At 44.4% G+C, this 19,224-nt stretch overlaps 1 protein-coding gene across 1 annotated transcript in view; it reads right to left on the bottom strand.

The window, feature by feature from the left end:
* The window catches only part of HMGA2 (high mobility group AT-hook 2), a 114,490-nt gene that overhangs the window by 8,323 nt on the left and 86,943 nt on the right, over nt 1–19,224 (bottom strand). The window contains exon 4 of the mRNA XM_080583944.1: nt 13,795–13,827. Within this exon, the coding sequence (XP_080440070.1) occupies nt 13,795–13,827 (33 nt within the window). The remainder of the gene's footprint in view (nt 1–13,794; nt 13,828–19,224) is intronic.

Genomic DNA, 19,224 nt, shown 5'->3' with positions numbered 1-19,224 from the left:
CTCTAGCTGGGGCAGCTGGAATGAAGTTGCTGGGGCTGCCCTGGGACTCAGATGCTGTCAAGCTGAGAATCACTACCAACAACATGTTCCAGACCAACAGCAGTGGCAGAGGTCAGAGAGAGCTACCATCCTTGCACACCCATAAACCACTCCTACAGATCACTTTCCTCTACTGGTAGAAATGTCTTTCAAGGTTTGGCCAAGTTTGGTCCTTAAGTCACAGGTTCAGGTAACAGAAGGGGACCAGGACAGTGCTCAGGAGCATCCCTTCAGGACAGGACATTCCTCTCTATGTTCTAACAGCCTTCTTCCCTTTAGATTAAGGGGAATACAAAAATATTTCTCTATCTCCTAGCTTATCTGCCAGTAGGAGAACTGCTTGATATAATGGAGTGATAATGACTCGCACTGGTTACCTTGAGAGAAAGGGCTTATCTGACACAGAATTTGTAATCCAGGAGGGCTGAGAACTTCCAGAGACAGGAATTAGGCTGGTCTGCGTTTAGATACCCTGAAAAATACCTACTTTAGGCTCTGCCTCTCAGTGTCTCCTACAGATGGGCATAAATGAACACCCGTTTCAGGTGCCCAACTTTGCCACGGATTTTATAGCAGCCCTGATGTTAACTCAGCAGTGAGGTTTCTGCAAGGCAGCAGGTCGCTCAGTGCTAAAGCCAGCACTGTTGAAGCCTTTTGAAATTGAGACTCAGCTGTCTAAATTACGTCAGGCCAGATTTCTTAAACGCGTTTTGGCATCTGAGTACAGCAAATGCCTTTTTGACCTACGCAGGTCAAAACACTTTGAAAAAATCTGTTCCCCATGTGATTAAAAGGAGAGTGAAAATCTCGAGCAAAATCTCAGTACTGGTCAGAAGAATTTTGCACGAAGCACCATTTAAAGCCTGCAAAGCAGAGACCTAAGGCAAAAATGGTGCTTGAAGCAGTCATGGGTGCTGTTCTAACACTGACAGAGACATATTTTGTCTTGGAGAGCTTCAACCCCACAAGATGTAAACAGTTCCGGTGGGAAGGAAATAAAGTATTACAGAAGAGAAGGCAGCGATGCCGTTAGAAACATATACAACTGAGCTGGACCAACCCCAACTCTTGAGAAGCTGCTCTTACAAACCTCTTGTGGAGGCTGTAAACTGGAGGAGTGGTAAACTGCTCTGCATTCACACAGGACACCACGCTCCAGAGCCAAAAATCCAGACTGGAGCATAAGGCAAAAAGAGGCTATAATAATACCCTCTAATTACTAATATGTATGTCAACAATTACATGAAAGAGAAAAAAAATCCTTAGGCTTTTAGAAGCCAATAAAACCCTGTGGACCACTGCACAAGCTTTTCTTTTGCTGTGGAGATTGAAAAGCTCAGAAGGATACTGGAGCCTGTGTAGGCAAACCTGAATAAGCCTGCCTTCCTTTGGCAGCATTGATAACTGTGTATATTGCATTGATAACTGTGTATATTTTGTGTTTGGTGATGTAGGAAGAACTACAGTGAAGGTCTGGCTCCTGGCATGGAGAAGACGTAGGGAGACGGACACCAGGACAGGCTTTGAAATGAGGGTCAAACCCATGTTGCTTACCTTTTGCTCCCCACTCTTATTTTACAACATGAAAAGGAGAATAAAGTAAGGCCTGTTAGATTTCTATTCTATTTTTTTTTCCCCTCAAAATGACTGCTTGTTACAGACAGGAAGCAACTGCCAGAAGTTATTCACCTCCAATCCTTTATCACTTAAAAAAGCATTACGGCTCCGTTTACAGAGCCACTGGCAACTGCGGTTTGGGACCAGCTATCTATCCGTAATGATAAATAATAAAATAAAACGTCTTCCTTTTGAGTCCCAGCTGAGAGATTTTGCCAAGTGATCAAACTTGTCTGAGCCTTGGAGCAGCAGCTTTGAAGTAATAAGAAAGAGATTGAAAACCTGCAGCCAAGAGCCGCACACACCTCATTAGGGCCCAGCTATGTGGGAAGGCCAGGCAGCAGCTTCCCGGTCAAGCCTGCCTGCCCACTGGAGAGGGGCTGTGGGAGGGTAAGATAAAAGGGCCTTTCAAAGGGGAAGTGCGCCAGTGACATTTTTACGAGCACCGGGCCCGAAGGCTCCCGAACGAGCAGCTCGCGGCCCCGGCACATAACCCGTAACCCGCCCTGCGCCGGGGCCCGTGGGGAGCGGGGCCTGCAAGGAGCTGCGGCGGAGGAGGCCACTGTGGCCACCGCGCTTTCTGAAGCTCCCCTGGTTTTCCCTGCACGTCTTTTCCGATTGTGAAGGAAAGAGTTCAACATAGGCGGCTCTACCTTCCCCAAGCCGTGCTCCGAAAAGCCCCCCAAATGGGAAACATATTTCAGAAAGATAGATAGCGAGGCTGGGCCCTCTCATTTGGTTCAGCAGAGTTCATGTGAGACTTTGCGGTATAATTCAGCTAAATGATTTTTCTTTTTCTTAAAAAAAAAAAAAAAAGAAAAGAAAAAACACTAAAGCTTAACAGACTTGTAAAATGCTTTTAAAAATGTCTGAAGAGTTTAATCATAGATCTTACCACACAGACACTGGTGAGGCTGTGTGCTGGCAGTAAAGCAGAGTATTTAACTTTGAGAGCTGAAGTTCTGGGTTTAATTTTCGGTTTCAGACTAAACAGCAGGTCTGCAGCGAAAGGCACGGCGACGACTCCTGAGCAAAATGGGGTAATGGGAATGCTTTTCTTGCAAACTTTACTGATTGTGTAACAGTGGAGCACCTCTTTGTGCAGGCAAAGAGCGCAAAATCAGAGAGCTCTCTGTTGGTTTTAATAAACTCCCCCCCATCCCTTCTCTTTTTTACTGCAAAGAATTCTGCTGCTATTTTATTATGTAATGCTCCAGGCTAAAAATATATCCCTAATTTAAGCCATCTTGCCAATAAATCTACAAATACCAGGTAATCCAAAAAGGGTAGTTATGGTCTAATGACATACTCTTCTTGTCATCTTAATACGTTCAACTCCTAAAGGATTTAGTGCGATGCATTTAAAGATTTTTCAACTTCTTGAATATCTCCACACAATCTGGTGCGAAGGGCAATAAAGTACGGCCCTCTTCAGCATGGAGCAGGAACCCAACTTTTCAAGTTCCATCTGCGCTGCGACTCGGGTTACCACAGGGTGAAGCTTATTCTTTCTCTAAGCAAGATAGTTTGATTTAAATGGAGTGGGCCTGTCCAACTTAATAGATAGTGATTATTTCCTTTTGATTACAGAGCCTTTTATGGGAGTTTCTTTTCCAATTGAACACATCTATATTCTATAATCAAATCAGAAAAGGTTCCTGCTGGAAATGTGTGTTCAAAACACATTTTCTTTTAGGAGTGAGACAGATTTACTGCAATTTATACCTCAATGTTAATCTATTCTCCTCTTCCTAAACATAAAAAATACTAATATAAATTACAGTTAATGCCCCACCATATAACACAGCTCTCAGGAGGCTATTAAAGTGATGGGCGAGCCGCCTAACATATTGCAACTGTCTCTCTGCTATTCTGATTTCAGTTTCCAGATTTTGCCTGAAAATAAGCGTGATTATCAGGGAAAGGGTGGGGGGGAAGCCATTCACTACCCTGAATCTGATATCTCCCTGGTCCTAGAGCTCACGTCCCATCTTTCCAGACTCAAGTCTGGTTTCAATGGAGCTCTCATTTTTCTTCCCACTAATCCTGCCGTGAGATCAACCATTGGTAACTCTGTGAGAAATTAAATACCAGGATGTGGGAAATCTGAGATCTGAATTCAGGCAGAATGTGGGTGATTCTTTTTTTTTATTATTATTATTTTTCTCTCCTTCTCTTTTCCCATGGTTGTTGTGTGGCAAATAGATCTCCAAACCTGAGATCAGAGATCAGCCCTTAACAACACGACTACATCAACAGATCAGAGGTAACGCACAAAGTACATTGGCAATATCATATCCCTTTTTAATACACGCAACAGTCACTCCTAAAGAGAGATTTTGGCCAACATTTTTTGAAAACATTCTGGAATTTCCAGAAATGCCTTACAGCAGGATCAGCAGCAGAACTTCATCATGGTGATGCTCAACATCTGGTGGAGCAGACTTCATAAAGAATTTAACATTTGTGGCATTGAACGATCCCAATGAAACAGGATCCATGAGATAGTTTGCTATGGTGGTGTGAGTGCTACAATGCCCAACAGTTAGGCAGTCATTTTGAATGGCTTTTTTCCAGCCTCTGTGAGAAAAGCACATTTATTTATTTAGGTCCTATAAGGAGGCACTTGAGACACTTATAAATATTGGACTGCCCAAAGGCGGAGGTGGGTCCTTTGTGCACTACTTGGCAATGTGCTAATGTCTGAAAAACACCTACGTACTCCTGTAGCCTTCAACATTTAAGTACTTAGGAGCATGTCTCACTGCATAGTCTACTAAGAGGCTGTGATGCTTCCCAAGTTTTACTCTGTCCATAAGTGGTTTTAGAGTGTCCTTTGTGATTTTATTGTGCATTGACTTAGACGAATCCTTTGCCTGAGTTTTCTTCTCTGAGTTTGCATGGGAGGAGGCATGCTCATAGGTCCAGCTTGTCCGTCCCAGCCTTAATGTTCGGCACAGGTGTCACAAGCTGACGGGCTTGCCCAGGGAGGCCAGATGTCCACCCAGGGTAGCATGGCAGCACTGATTTCAAGGAACTAAACTCACTGAATTCCACAAATGCCCCATAGTGACTGACAGAGTAGCTGTGAAATGCTCCTTCTTCTTCTATTCTAAGACTGTTATTTTGGGCAACAAGGGGACCTTATAAAATTCCCCCAGTGCCATGGAAACCCCAGAATAAAATAAAATATTGGCTTCTTATTGCTTCCTTCCAGAACATGTTTAAAGATGTATATCAGTTAATGAGGGCTGAGCATACTGCTATTTTCCCTAGCCAAATCTTTTTTAATACTGCTGGTATGCACATACTGTAACTGACTATTCTAGCAAATTATTTAACAGATGACAAATGTATTTTCTTTGGTCTTAACTTCCATTCTCATTATGTCTCTTATTCAACCTCCATTACAGCATATCCCACTCTTAACATATAATTTGCAACAAAATTTGTATGGTCCTGAACAGGCATAGCAAAGATGCAGCAATTCCTAGATGCGGATCGTAGTTTTGTTGTTTAAGATCGTATCATATAACCCTGAGGACAATCTGAGTTAGAGAGGGCTTACATCCCATGTTTTTCAGTGTAGCAGATGAGCTGGGTTACAGCCCTTGGACACTTATTAATATTTATGCCAAGAATTAGGGCATTTTTCAGTGACTTCAGCTAGGTGTGGAGGAACAGCAATGATGCTTGATTGTGAAAGGTGCAGAGCCTTTATGAGGCTCTGTAACCAAGCTCTTAGTGAAAAGAGTGCTTTCTTTCTGCACAGCCTTCTGACATGCCTCATCTTGGCTAATTAGCATTTTGATTATTTTTGTTGCCAGAAGTCCAAAGGCTGATTGTTCTGGTAGTTTCAATTTTCTGGATATCATTCTGGAAACATCCTAAAATAATCCAGATTTTCAGGGGGTGGCCCAATACTTCCTAGAATCCTGTATGCCTGTGAAGCTGGATACCCAAGTATTAGCAGTACAGACTCTTGTTACTCTTGGAAACCTCAGCCAAAATACATAGTACATGTATGTAAAAGTAGCACTGTTTAATTTACTCTTGACTGACACTTTGTAAACACTGTTCCCTGCCCAGCCATCTTTCTCAGTGGTGTTTCCCAGGCACACGTCACAGCCCCGTCTCTTCTGGCTATTGTTAGCGAGATTTTGGTTCGTGTCAAATCAGAGCCAGGTTTTGAACTGGAGGGGGTGCCTCCCTCAGCAGCTTCCGTGGTCACAGCCTTGGGGTCAAACACAAAGCCTGCCTGTCCACAGCCATCACCTGCCCATGGCGGGCTTCTTCCCCAAGCTGCATAGAGAGAACCAGGAGGTGGGCAGAGTGCAAGGACATGAAAAGGTTTTAGCTCACCCCTTCAGCCCTCAGCCATCAGCTGCAGAGCCTGTCCCGAGTGCCATGCATGGAGCTGCTCAATGGTTGTAGTTCCAGGATGTTTCTGTGTCCTTTCCTCAGCAGGGAGCATTTTAGGAGCAGGCCTTGCTCAGCACCCCGGGAAAGAGCAGCAACCTGGTAGCATGTCTGTATCGAATTGGCAAATGTGTGACCAGTGCTGCATTCAGATGGTGGCTTCCTGTGCTAGGGCTTGTGTCAAGGAATTAAGTGTAGCATATTTAAAGAGTTAAAATAACCTTTTTTTTTGCCTTGTGACTGTTCAGAGCTGAAGACTCCTCCCAGACTGGACTATGCAGTGACATTCCGACTGCCTCAGAAGCTGGCCGACAAAGCCAGGACATCTCCTGAGCTGCATGTTGCAGCACATAAAGACTCTGAATCCCCAGGAAACCATGAAGCAAAAGTATCTTCCAAGATCTGATTCCTTTTTAGTCACATAAAATCATGAACGTATGCATGCTCATAATTACACAAGAACGGCGCATCAGCAACTTGGTTTTAACAGAGGGGGGATCAAGACACAGCAAAACTTGCCGAAAAAAGAGGCTTGCACACTGCAGTGCTCAGCACTAACAGATTCAAAGGAAGCATGAGGCTCGCCCATCGTGGGTGAACGGGACACTTCTGCTCCTCAGTCAGCATGTGGGGACAAGGGGACAGACACTCAGCCTGCTTTGCGTGCCACTGGCACGCCAAGCAACGGGATGCATAATTCAGCACCGAGGCAGGTGCTGCTGTGAAACTGGGGCTTATCCAAACTATTTTGCTCCTGCGCTGTGAGAAGCAGGCTGCTCCTGCTCCCCTGCATAACTCATTCCACTCCCACCACCACCCCCCAAATCCTGGCTGCTGGCAGAGGGCACAGAGGGTTTCTAAGTCCCCAGAAACCTGAGACATGAGCCTGGGGCAGGCAGTGCCTTGCAGCAGTGCAGCTGCTGGGCAGGCGCAGCTGCGAGCGTGTCCCTCCATCTTGCAATGCAGCTAAGGTGTCCGCTGGCTCCGAGAGAGACTGGGTAAGCAGCGAGCTGGGGATTTGGAGCTCCTCCCTGTGAACACCCAAATTCTGCTTGCAGGGAAACAGGGCAGCCTGGAAATATCAGTAAATTTAGACCAAAAAGCTTGAGGGCTGTATTACCAAGGTTATTTGAGTATCTAATGACTCGCTGTTAAGAGAAGTAGTGTTTTCTAATGAACAATTAAATGTTTAACTCCCTTTGTAAAACCCATCTGCCTGTTCCCTTTGCATTCTCTATGAAATGGAAATGCTGGGTGAGCTCTTTTTGTATTTTTGTTTATGGTAGAATGGGGTTCAGCTGAAGAAAATACTCAAATAAGTATTTGAGTATTTTGCTGTGAACAAAAGCAATTTTTATAAAATTGATTTTCATAAAATTGGTGTTCAGTAGATGACTCTGTGGCCCCAGTGTTCACTCTGTGGGACTATACTTACTGGCAGTGTTTGCCATCCTGACACTGAGAAGCCAGTGTGTACCTACCACCATCAATAAAAGAAACCATAAAAATATGAAAAAAAAGATTTCCTCGTTGAGCAGCAACCTACAGCTTCAGATCGCTGTATTTCTGACTTTTACTCTTTCAAAGTAACCGAATATCTTAATATACTCCTGTACTAAAGGTATTTTTTCTTTTCTTCACTTCCTTCCCATCACATATTTTTTCCACTCCTTTGTTTCATTTATTTAAAACCAAATTTCTGCAAGCAGTTATCTCAAAAAAGTTACTCTATCATGGTTATGTAATAAAGGAAAATCATAAACACACCTTTGGAAATTTGATTCTTAAAATGATTTGGGTATTTAGGTCTCACTGATTTATATTATTCAGATTCTATTCAGAAGTTATGTCATATAAATAACAAAATATTTGCTATCAGAAATACCTGACTTCCTCTTCTAGACCTCATTCTTTAGCACAGTATTTCATAGAACTGGTATCTGCACCTTCTATATTTTTCCCCATATATTTTTGTGTTGTTTAAAAAATATATGCTTTTTTTTTTTTTTTTTTTTTTTAAATTTTAGACAACCTGTTCAGACTCCCTGTCACAATAAACCAAAAATAAAAGAAGACCGAGTATGTCTTCCTCTGGAAACCACATCATGCACTTGCCACCATTCTACCCTGGAAGGAGAAAGAAAGTAAGGCCTTAAAGGCTGTCAACATCCTTGAGGCTCTAGCTACTGCAATTATGTGGAAAGTAAGAGGCTTTCCTGATTCCCTTAAAATCAAATTTAGACCACTTCCAGAGGAATGGTAACGTCCTTCCTGCAGTACAGGTACCTACCTAATTTCTTTATGATTCTAGCTCTAATCCACAAATTTTATATTATTCTTTATTTATTTATTTATTTATTTATTTGCATCTTATGCCAAGAAATCCTTATAGGTTGCTCGAAACAGCGGAAATGGCAACAATAAAGGCTAGTTTTCAAACCCAAGCCCTTTTTTCATAAGACATTTTCATCCATTTGTTAAAACAATCTCCTCAAATCAGAACAATGTTACAAGAACACTCAGAATCAAAATCTGGAAGGTTTCTCCACAGCAAAAGCCTCAAAACCCAAAACTAAACCCTATTTTGATTTAAAAAAAACCTCAAGTGACCATAATAATGTGAAGCTTTGGAAAAACTAACCTTCCAAGGACACCTACGGGGAAAAAGGTCAATAAAAACAGGTTATTTCATCGTGAAGCTATTTATGCAAAAAAAAAACTGGCCAGTTCCAGTAAGCATTGTCCCCTGTCTGGCGGTGGTGGGAGGCAGGGCACTGAGCTGGGGGGCCCCATAGCAGGTCCAGGGCTCAGCCCCGCTGGGAAAACTTTGGGCAACTCCTCTGGGACCATGGCCCACGCGGGGAGGTGCAGTGAGTCCAGGCTCACTGAGCTGTGATATCGTGATATCCACTTGCTCCACGTGTGTGCGTGTGGTGCCTGGGGCCTCCAGCATATATAAGATGGCCTCTACCACTGTCTTTGGGAAAACTATCGGTGTTTGCTTTAAAAATAACACTAATAAAAGAATGGTAACTCAGCTGTTCAGAGGATGTTCTGGAGCGGTATGCACAACATGCATGCAACCTATATTGAAGTGTAAAATTCCATCTACATATGGAAAATAAAGTTTTCTCCCTCTGGGAACTGACAACTTTCCAATTCTCCTTATCAGTAAATACAGAAGAAGTACAGGACACACAGAACAGCTTGCTGGATGCAGTGGGAAGAGCGTGGAAACCCCAGGGAAGCAGGTCCACCCCCAGGGCGGAGGTGTTTCTACAGCCATGGCTGTGATGAGCAAAGCTGCAATATTCCCTACTGGGAAGGATATAGAGTGGGCTTGGGCAGGGACACATGTTCTCTCCAACATGTAAGTGCACCCATGTGGCTGTGAATGACTTGCCAGGCTTTCTGTGACACTAGGATTTTCTTTCAACCTGAGTCGTTGCTAACATGGTCTCTTGGAGTTATTTTCTACCACATTTATCTCTGGGATTTTCTAGAGAGAAGACAAAAATCCCCATGTGGCGGTAGCAGGCACGCAGAACATCTGAAGCTTGTGGAAGCGCAGATGTATTGCACAGTGCAAAGAGGTGACGCAGGACTTGGGCACAGTGGGGCCACCAGCCAGGCTGCCCCAGCGTGCCAGACCTGCCCCACAAGCACCACGTCTCCTGGTCTCAGCTGCACTCACGAAGCCTGATGCTTCTGGGCTGCATATGAATGTGTGAATCATCAGTGCAAGTCCTGGGCTGCAGAGCCTGTCTGACACTTTCAGGATTTACTGTTTGTCCTATATCCAGTGCACATGTGATGAAGGCAGATGGGGAACACATATAACCTGAAGTTCTGAGGTGTGTATGTATTATGACTAATTAACATGCATAACTTTGTTAATACCAAGCCTAAGAGCTGAGTAAGATGAAAAAAAGCAGTGAATCTGCATTTACTTTCTTATACAAAACAATGCTTTTCTTTTTAGCTCTTTTTCTTGTTGGGATTTATTTGTTTGTTTTGTTTTAAAAGCACCTGATGCTAGCATTAGGTAGAAAAGTACTCTTAGGCTTGGAGTGAGTGATATGCTGTCTTTCAGACTCAGACACAAACTTAAGAGACTGCAAGGATTTCAGATTTTAATAGACCTCCCAAAGAGATTATAAGAAAATTTTCAAAGGGCTGTTCTACACTCACTGGATTTCTTCTCTCCAGAAATGATAAAAATAAAACATGTCCTGTTTCCAGAAAACTTTGATAGCTTTCATGATGTTTTCCTAAAAATATCTATTTCCTTTGCATTACTTAAGAGTGTAACTCCCCCATATGGCTGAGGCTACAGCTGCTACAAATAGCTTAAAAACAAGGAAATGCAGAAATTTCTGTTTGGACTGCTGATTTTTACACCCTGGTAAGAATATTACCTCATCATACTTATAAGATATGACTGCCCATTCTTTGGAGACAGAGAGGATTTAAAAGGAGCTTCTTGTTTTTGAGGTTTAGGCACATATTTATGTGAACAAGCTAAATTTACTGATGACGTGCAGTTAGGCTTGCTATCTTTTCCTCATTTCCCCAAGGAAGTGTGAGAGGATGCATCAATGACCATCACAAACGTGCGTACAGACTATATTATTTAAAGCTTTGTATTAGTGATACGGATGGGCAGATTTCCAGTGGAGTTTACTGTTGCATTTGCCAGTTGCGTGATGGTCGATCTTCACAGCTCTGAGGATGTTTGAAGATATTGCAGAAGTTTATACAGGCATCTGTATGGCCCTAAGCTGGACATTAGACATCCATAAAGAGATTTAGAGCATGGAAGAGCCCTGCATAATGCTTAAAACCTGGGAAAAGGTGAAGGGAAAGGAGGTATTATGAACAGAAGAAGAATTCTATCTGATTTTGCTGCTTCTACATTTTTAAACATAAAACAAAACCAAGAGGCATATGCAGTAGCAACAGGAACAAGAGCAGCAGTGATGTAAACTAACACTCCCAGAAATCTTTTGGAAAATGCCAGAAATTCAAAGCACAGCACTCAGGGATAAAACCTGACCCAGGTTTTCTGCCACTTTTACCATGGCAGACCGGGGTAATACGCTCACCATCACACAGCAGTTCTTGACTGCAACCTCTTACAGTCCCCACTGATGAAGAAAGGATACATTTCTAACTTAATCCAGACTGCCACATGGTAAAGCCATCTGGGAGGATATTTTGAAGGAAACAGATGGAAAAGGAAGAGATTCCTCTGAATGTAGTGTAAGATTTACATTATCCTCCATGAACTTCCATGTAGTCCCCATGTTTATATAATTTATCACTATTTCCTTAGACAGCTCAGATTAGGAAGCCTGCATGAGCTCATGTTCGTGTTGTTAATTCTGGGTCTGTACCTCCCTCCTTTAAAGGGAAATTCAGTAGTGTAAAAAGACAACGGAGAAAGGCAACCAGACTCCAGTGAAAACCAGCAGCAAGAAGCTCCTGACCGTCCCAGGAATCGCACTGTTTTACCTCTTCCTTCTTTTAGCCTCAGAAAGACACTGTCAGGAGGGCTTGCTGACAGCAATATACGTTTTTTTCTCTGTTGCACACCCACAGCCAGTAAAAACGCAATATTGTGTCAGTATAAGTGTGGGAGCAGGGCCTATTTAGACCAGGAAGGGTTAAAGACAAGTCAGTGATTTCATTGAAAATCCCTCAGGCCAAGGATTAAAAAAAGAAATGTTCTCTGAGTGAAGACATGGCACACAAATAATTTAAAGACTGTAATTTCACTAGTTGTGTTGTGATGACTGGGGATTGCTAAAAAGCCTTCTCTCTCCTTTCATGCATTCTTCTGTGCCTCCTCGTTTTCTATGCAAACATTTCCATTACTAATGGGAATGTCAAAGGGCCTCCTTTTCTCTCTCTTGCCCTCCCCGACCACGGAGATGCTGCAGAGGCACCGCGCAGCAGCGGCTGTGGCTGGAACACCCTGTGGCATCCCCACCAGTCACCGTTTTAGGACAGAAAGGACAGGAAGGTCCATACAGGGAATCCCGGCAGGTCAAACTCCTACATCATTAAATCCGTCGTTACTTTGTTCTGCTACCAAGCGATGGAGTCCCAGGTCCCCGCTCGATCCTCTGACACCCCACCTCAGCCTTGGTCCCAGGCGTTTCTTCCTCTCCCGTGCCTCGATTATTATTCAAACAAAACACGACTAAATGACTGGGGAAATGGAGGCGCTTGCACCACTATGTGCCATGGGCAGCATGATTTCTGCCTGGCTAGAGGCAGGGCTACAAGCTCCAGACCCCTTTATCCTGCTGACCCCCACGGGCATGAGCTCCCTGCCACCCACCAGGGGTAACAGCAATGCAAACAGCCCCCATCTTCACCTCCTGGGCTTGGCCTCCTTGGCACAGCACGATTTGAGCCCCCCGGGTGCCACGGAGGAGATGGCTGGCTTTGTGCCCACCGACGGATTTACTACCACCTTGTGGGAGGAACAGCACGATTGCGGCCCTAACAGTTGAAGGATGTAAGTGAGACCAGGGAGAGGAAATATCTTTTATTAGACCAACTCGGCGTGTTTTGAATTGTGTGTTGTAGTCAGAAGGTAAGTCCTTGGGGACGGTTGCTGTGTTTCTTCCATAAGCTGGCCTAATAAAAGACATTACCTCTCCTTGCAAAATTTACCTTACTTGAAGATACTACCACATTCATCCTGAATGTTATCGCTGCCATTAGGAGGCATTAATATCATAGCCAGCGCCACTCACTCACCACTACTGACTGTATTGATTCCTTTTGCAGAAACCTGATTCCTCTGCATACTTTTGAGTGTTGCATCATCTCACCCCTTCAACTCACAGCTAGGATGTTTTCTGTTTCTTATGTAACAGCTCTTAATTCAGATTACAGTAGACATTACAATAGTGTACACTGTACGATACTGTATTAAAACCGTACGGTAGAAAAACAGAGGCATGATTCCCTTCTGAAAGCGGACCTCTCTCCAGAAAAGCACCGGACCCTTTCTGCAGACCTGCTCCCATGCCCACATACTCTTCTCTACTGCAGCATACATAACAAAGTAGCAGAGTTGGAGTGGTTTTTTTGTTGTTGTTGTTGTTTTTTTTGACATGAGTGGGCTGGGGAAAGAAAACGGAAGGGAAGACCATGAACGCAGTGTTTGGTTTCATTACACCTTAGCTTGCACTTTGTCCAAGGTGTCCAAGAAGAAGAATGCCACCCAACAAAACATCCTCAAACGTGTTAGTCTTTAAGATGGTTTAATTATCAAGTTCAGCCTATTTTATTCTGTGGATTTAGGGACTTGTTTATACCAGTGGGGAGAAGGGTTTTACACCTGTGTCCCCCCTTCCTGCAAGCAGCCCAGGCTCAGGACACACATGGGTGCCTAGCTCAAGCTGGACTGGCACCAGACGTGTGCATGGCTGTGTTGTCATCACCAGGTGGTGGCTGCAGAAGTATGACATTTCAGAGAACATTTAAGAGCAAGCACCTTCCACCTAGACTGCATTTCCACTGCTGCCTCCTCTCCTTCCTGAGGGCCACCACGTGAATTTTCTGGGTGGTTGTGCCTAACAAGCCAGCAGCTATCCTCCATTTCATACTATTGATGCATTTCCCCACACTCTTTACCACTTTAAATACTGAAGAAGTATTCAATTTAAGATAGCGTAAGGAATTTAAATAATTTTTTCTTACCTGAGCAGGCTTCTTTTGAACCACTTGTTGAGGCTGAAAAACAAAACAAAAGCTTGGTGAGAAGCAAAATTCACTGAGGTCACTTAGCAGTCATTTCACAGGTGCTGGGAAAAATAGTTTCAGTGTAAGAAATAAAAGCACAGGCAAAACCCACATTCAGAAATGGAGTGATGAATGTACCCTGGTCTCGCACTTAGCTTCCCCTACGCATATCTATGACCTTACTCTGAAGCAGTTCCTATTGCTGTGGAACCAGAAGAATATGTTGAATTTGTGTAATTAAAACCAAAGTGATACCTAACGTAGCATGTTACATCTTCCAGCTCTTCCATGGTACTGCTAGATTTACTTTGCTGCATTACATATCAGACTGCAAATGGCCTAGTTTTGGAACTAGAGTTTGTTATCTCCATGGATGCTGACTGCTCTTTTCCCCCAATCTTTTGGCCACGAGCTGTGGGGAAGCCCTCCCTGCTGGCCACGAGGCTTGGGCAGAGAGGTGAAGGACATGTTCCTGAGCCAGGGCTTCCCACCCAACCACAGCCACCCCTGCTGAAGCCATCGGGCTGGGGTGGGCAGCACCTCTGGTCCCAGGGTGCCCTGGTTTGGAAGCTCTAGCTGAATAAAAGCACTGGATGTGATTTTGGGGATGCCCATCACCAGGCTGCTTGGGTGCGTGGCCAAGGAGAGATGGGGGCTGCATCCACCTGCCCGCCCAGGGCCTGGTGGCACAGCCACGGGGACCTCAGCAGCAATCTTTTCTGGCTGCCCCTACCCAGGAGCAGGAAATACGGTCCTCAGGAGAGTCAGGAAACCCACTGAGGTGCCGGGGCCCTGCATCCAAGCCCCGGGGAGGAGGAGGAGTATCAGTTAAGGAACTAACGCCTGCACGCTTAAAATACACCATGGCTGCTCTGCTGACGTGACCCCTGTGGGTGCTAGGAGCAGCGCGGAACAATAAGACCACAGATAAAGGAAGAAATCCCGACACCGTGAGCACAAAAGGGCTTTTCTTACTCCACTGGGGCAAAGCTGCCTTCCCCCTCTCTGCCCCCCAGGATTTTCTGTTTTCAAAGTACATGAATCGCACCCAATGATTTTCTTCCTGCCCTTCCTTCCTGCCTGTTCCTAATCCCAGCCGTGATTTTAGTGCCTCACTTGGGCAGAAGCCAACACGCCGTCCCTCTGGATAGCCAAAACTCTAATTTTCATGACAGTACAGTAGGAAATAACTGGAATATTTCTGAATAAACAGTTTAGTGTAACTGGCCTTTCAGAGCAATATTTCAGTGGGAAGGATCAATGAAAATGTAAATTAAATGTAACTGATTCAATTCAGACTGCCCACCACAAGCATCCCATTTTAACAAGAGATGCTTTGTTTATTTTCAGTCATTTTTTCTAATTCAGCGGAATCCTATTGCTGTTTTATTTTTTGTATCTCTGCCTCAGGCTCCAAGTTCTGCTCTCAAATAAATACGAGGGGGAAAAAAAAAAAGCGATGACTGGGTCCATCTTTAAACTTCAGGGTGGATCCTTTTCTTTTCCATTAAACTCCCTTTCAATGGAGAAGCGATTACCAAAGCACACATTTTATTGATGCCTTCTCCAGGTGGACTGCAAGCCCTGAACTGATTATGGGACATTTGCTGCCCTTGGACAAAGGAATTATTTGTTTCATAGGAATCCCTCGTAATTACAGAGTTCATTGAGCTCCTCGGTAATCTGAAGTGCTTTTCCACTTTATTTTCTTTTTCTTGCCTGCTGATTACACCTGTGCACGTGTTTACTCCCAAGCCACATGAAATCTGTAGACATTCTTAGCGGCTGACTGTTTTCTCCTGTTCAGAAATCCCCATATATTTTTGGCTGTGTGCTCTGCATTCATGTGACTCTCACACACTGTAGCTCAATGAAATCTTCTGAAAGGGCTGCCAACTCACCAAATTTTCCATGAATTAGGTCCTGACACTTCAATGAGAGGAAAGACAATGTCTGAAACAAGGCCAGCCCTGGCTTTCTGCCTAGTATGTGTCAAAGTAATTCTACCAGCTGCCCTTCTACACAGCACTTCATACTTTTCAGACCACCAGAAAGCCCCTTGAATACTTTCAGTGATAGCTGGGGCTCGGGCTGCCAGTGTGTTTTCCCAGCCTCTGGCACCCAGTGGCTCCAGACTGGACCTAGAAAGTTTTTGTGTGTGTTTGTTTTGTTTTGTTTTTATTTTTATGAATGGCTTTCGCAGGGGACTCTGACTCCAGCACAATACTATACAGCCATTCATAAAAAGCAGAGGGAAAATATTGTACTTTGCCCAGTTGGAAACTGCCTGTGATACTGACCAAAGCTTGCAGGAATCTTAGTCATTCGAGATCTTTGCTATCTCAGTGCTTCATGTCAAGAGCTCCCTGGCAGCGTTCGCTTGCTGCCAGCGAGGTTTCCAGCAGAGAAGAGCGCATGTTGTGCTTTCTCCCTTAGATGGAAGAAGCGAAGCTACGAGGGACAAAAAGCAGGGCTCAGCCCCTTGGCTGGAGTTAGCGGCACGCAGCACCGACACACTGGGAGCCGTGCCCACGCTTGCCAAGCTGAGGGCTGCGGCGTGTGCGGGCTGAATCACGGCGAGCACGGCGAGGGCTGGCACCCAGGGGCACCGCTCGCCCCGCCGGTGATGCAACTGGACAAACACTCCCTGGGTAAAACCAGCAAGGTCCAATCCTGCCAGGACCCCTGCGTCTGCTCACTCGACAACCACTGCACATGGAGCAACCCAAAGTAGAAGAACTGAGGCGGACAGGAATAATGAAAAGTCTCCTAAGCACCCCCTGTGATTTCTATAGCCGTTGTGGATGTGACGCCTTTGGAAACTGCTTGACACACTACGGATACAAACGCGTCTACGAGCCTTGTGTTCACAAAGAGAGTTAAGAGATCTTTTCAGAGACACCTCTGATCTGAAAGGCTCTTGCAAACGCATGTTCGACTAGTTGGGAAGAAAGGGAATCCGTCTTGGTTACGGAAAAGATTGGAACCACAAAAAAGACAAGGACAAGAGACTTTAAAGAGGTGCCTCAGAGCAAAATGAAGTTGTACGCGAGACGTGAGAGCTCTGAACTGTTATATATCCCTCCAGGAGACTGCAGAGTAAGATGGCAGCCCTCCTGCTCTGCCAGAGGCTGGCTTGCTTGCTTAAGTGATCACACGTAAGGGGAGCTGTGTGAAACGCACAACTTTCACATTTTACTTTCATCCCAGGTTAGAAAACCAATACTGAATCTGTATCAGCTGAAATTCTGGATACCTGAAATCAAAATTTACTGTTTTATGTCAAATACAAGCACAAGACAGTCTCAAGTAGCTTTCTTAAATCTGTTTTGAGGCAGAAAGACCAAGTGACAATGTTGGAAAAATCCTGTGACCACGTCATTTAAAGCCTACCGTACAAGAACAAATCCAAAATACGGCAGAGTGCATGTTTAAACTACTATGTATACATGAGCTAAGACAAAATACTGTAATTTAAAACTTTGTGATAAGATCCCTAACTTTGAAGAGAAAAAAATTAACCACCTAAAGAGCAATGTACACAAACCTTTCGGTGGTTTTATCTTTGGCTGTAAGGTTTGGAAGTTCAAAGCCCAACTGTTTATCTTCTACAACACACTTCTTTCACCGCTCCTCTGTCACCTCACCCCTCTATTTATTTTCAAATTCTGTCACTTTACCCTTTGTCAATATCCTAGATGCATCCTTACAGCCAAAACCTTGTTCAGACATTCCTTGTCTCTGCCGAAACCTGTATCATCAGACAACTTTTCTCTCTGTTGGTAAATACAGACACCGGTCAAACAATTTCTCTGCTTTCTACACGAGAACAAAAGAGCCGCCTCATGTGACGAGTCCATATTCATCTTGTACCAGCAGCCAGAAGTTGTATCAAATTCAATTTGTCACACCTCCCCTTCTCTAAAGTGCTTCTTCTTACCCTTTGACTTTTCGTAGCCTTATAAAAATAAGGATGGCTATGGGTAAGTCTATGTCAACCAGGACGAGCGACGCTGGAACACATTTTTAACGACTGGAGATAAAAGCACAGGCCTGCATGCAAATCATTCACCTACTGCTGTGCCTGAAGCTCCAAGGGCACGCCGCACAGACACGGTGCTCCTAGGTTTTGTGTCTGCGTCTTCCTCTTTAAATGGGGTATTATGAAGATGTTTGACTGATGCTTCTTGGCAACAGTGACTCTCTATTTTATTCCCACAGCTTGACACAGACAAGACATTCGCATGGAGGTAGCTCTGCTGGTGAGGCTAAATGACCGTGATGGAAACTAATACCCAGTTAGGATGACATTTATAGTGCTGACAGCTCAGTGTTGTGCAGAGATCATTAAAATAATTTCATAGGTCACCCAAACACTTGTAGTTCTAAATTAAAAGATGAGTAAAACCATATTTAGACTTTTTGTCTACATATCCGAGAAAAATCAGGAAGTTCACATTATACCAGTTGAAACCAATATAATCCAAAATAAATCATGTCTTCCAAGCAGTTCCATATGACAGCATAATAACTACTGTTCTGCCCTACAGCTTTAATTGGTTCGAGTCCAGCCTTTCCCTCACTCCTCGAGCACGCAGTGCTCCAACGCTGGGACTGGAGGCCCACAGAGGCTGTGAGAGCCTCCTCTCCTCTCGACAAAAGCAATTTCCAGCTTCACGGCCACCAGCAGGACTCCACCACAGGCTGTGTGGGGCGGCGTGCCTGCCGTTCACTGCTCCTATCCAGGTATGCTCACGGCTTGCTTTGGAAATGATCTTCCTTCAGAGGGGCGAGGAGAAAAGCGTTTCACAGCATCAATAGCAAGGGGAGGTTCCCTCTCCGCCCAAGCAGGAGCCGCTTGTGTTTTGGAAGGGCAGGTCGTGAATTCTCCTGCCCACATCGCATGTTTGCAGTCAACTGGCAACCGGGGCGTCTGTGTATGCACACTGCTGTGGGTCATTAGGATGTAACAGCAAAACCATCTGGCCCTAAGAGTTCAAAGGAGATTTCACAGTCCTCTGTGCAGTCTCATAAATGAAGCTAATAGTAATCTGTGGAGAATTTTGGCAAAATCTGTGGAACTTTTATTCTTTATTTTCTATCCTACTTGGCACTGCTCTGAGTTTTTAATACCAAATACAAAGTCGGGTCATTCAAAAAATATTTATTAGCGTATTAAACTGACCTCCCCTGACTGCTGCTGGAAAACCCTGCAACATCTCAGGAGCTGCACCAATAACTTTAGCTGATGGCAAAGTAAATAGCACTTCTACTCCACTTGTGGAGGGGAGCAGAAAGCATTACAGTTTTCCAAGTACACAAAATGACTTTTAATAGTTACTTGAGTGGCACCGAAATCTTACATTTTGACTGGAAAATTCAAAACAC

The sequence above is a fragment of the Anser brachyrhynchus genome (assembly GCF_964034855.1).
Source record: "Anser brachyrhynchus genome assembly, chromosome: 1".
NCBI lineage: Eukaryota > Metazoa > Chordata > Aves > Anseriformes > Anatidae > Anser > Anser brachyrhynchus.
The sequence above is the reverse complement of the archived record's forward strand: the minus strand, read 5'-3'. Positions and strand labels throughout refer to the sequence as shown.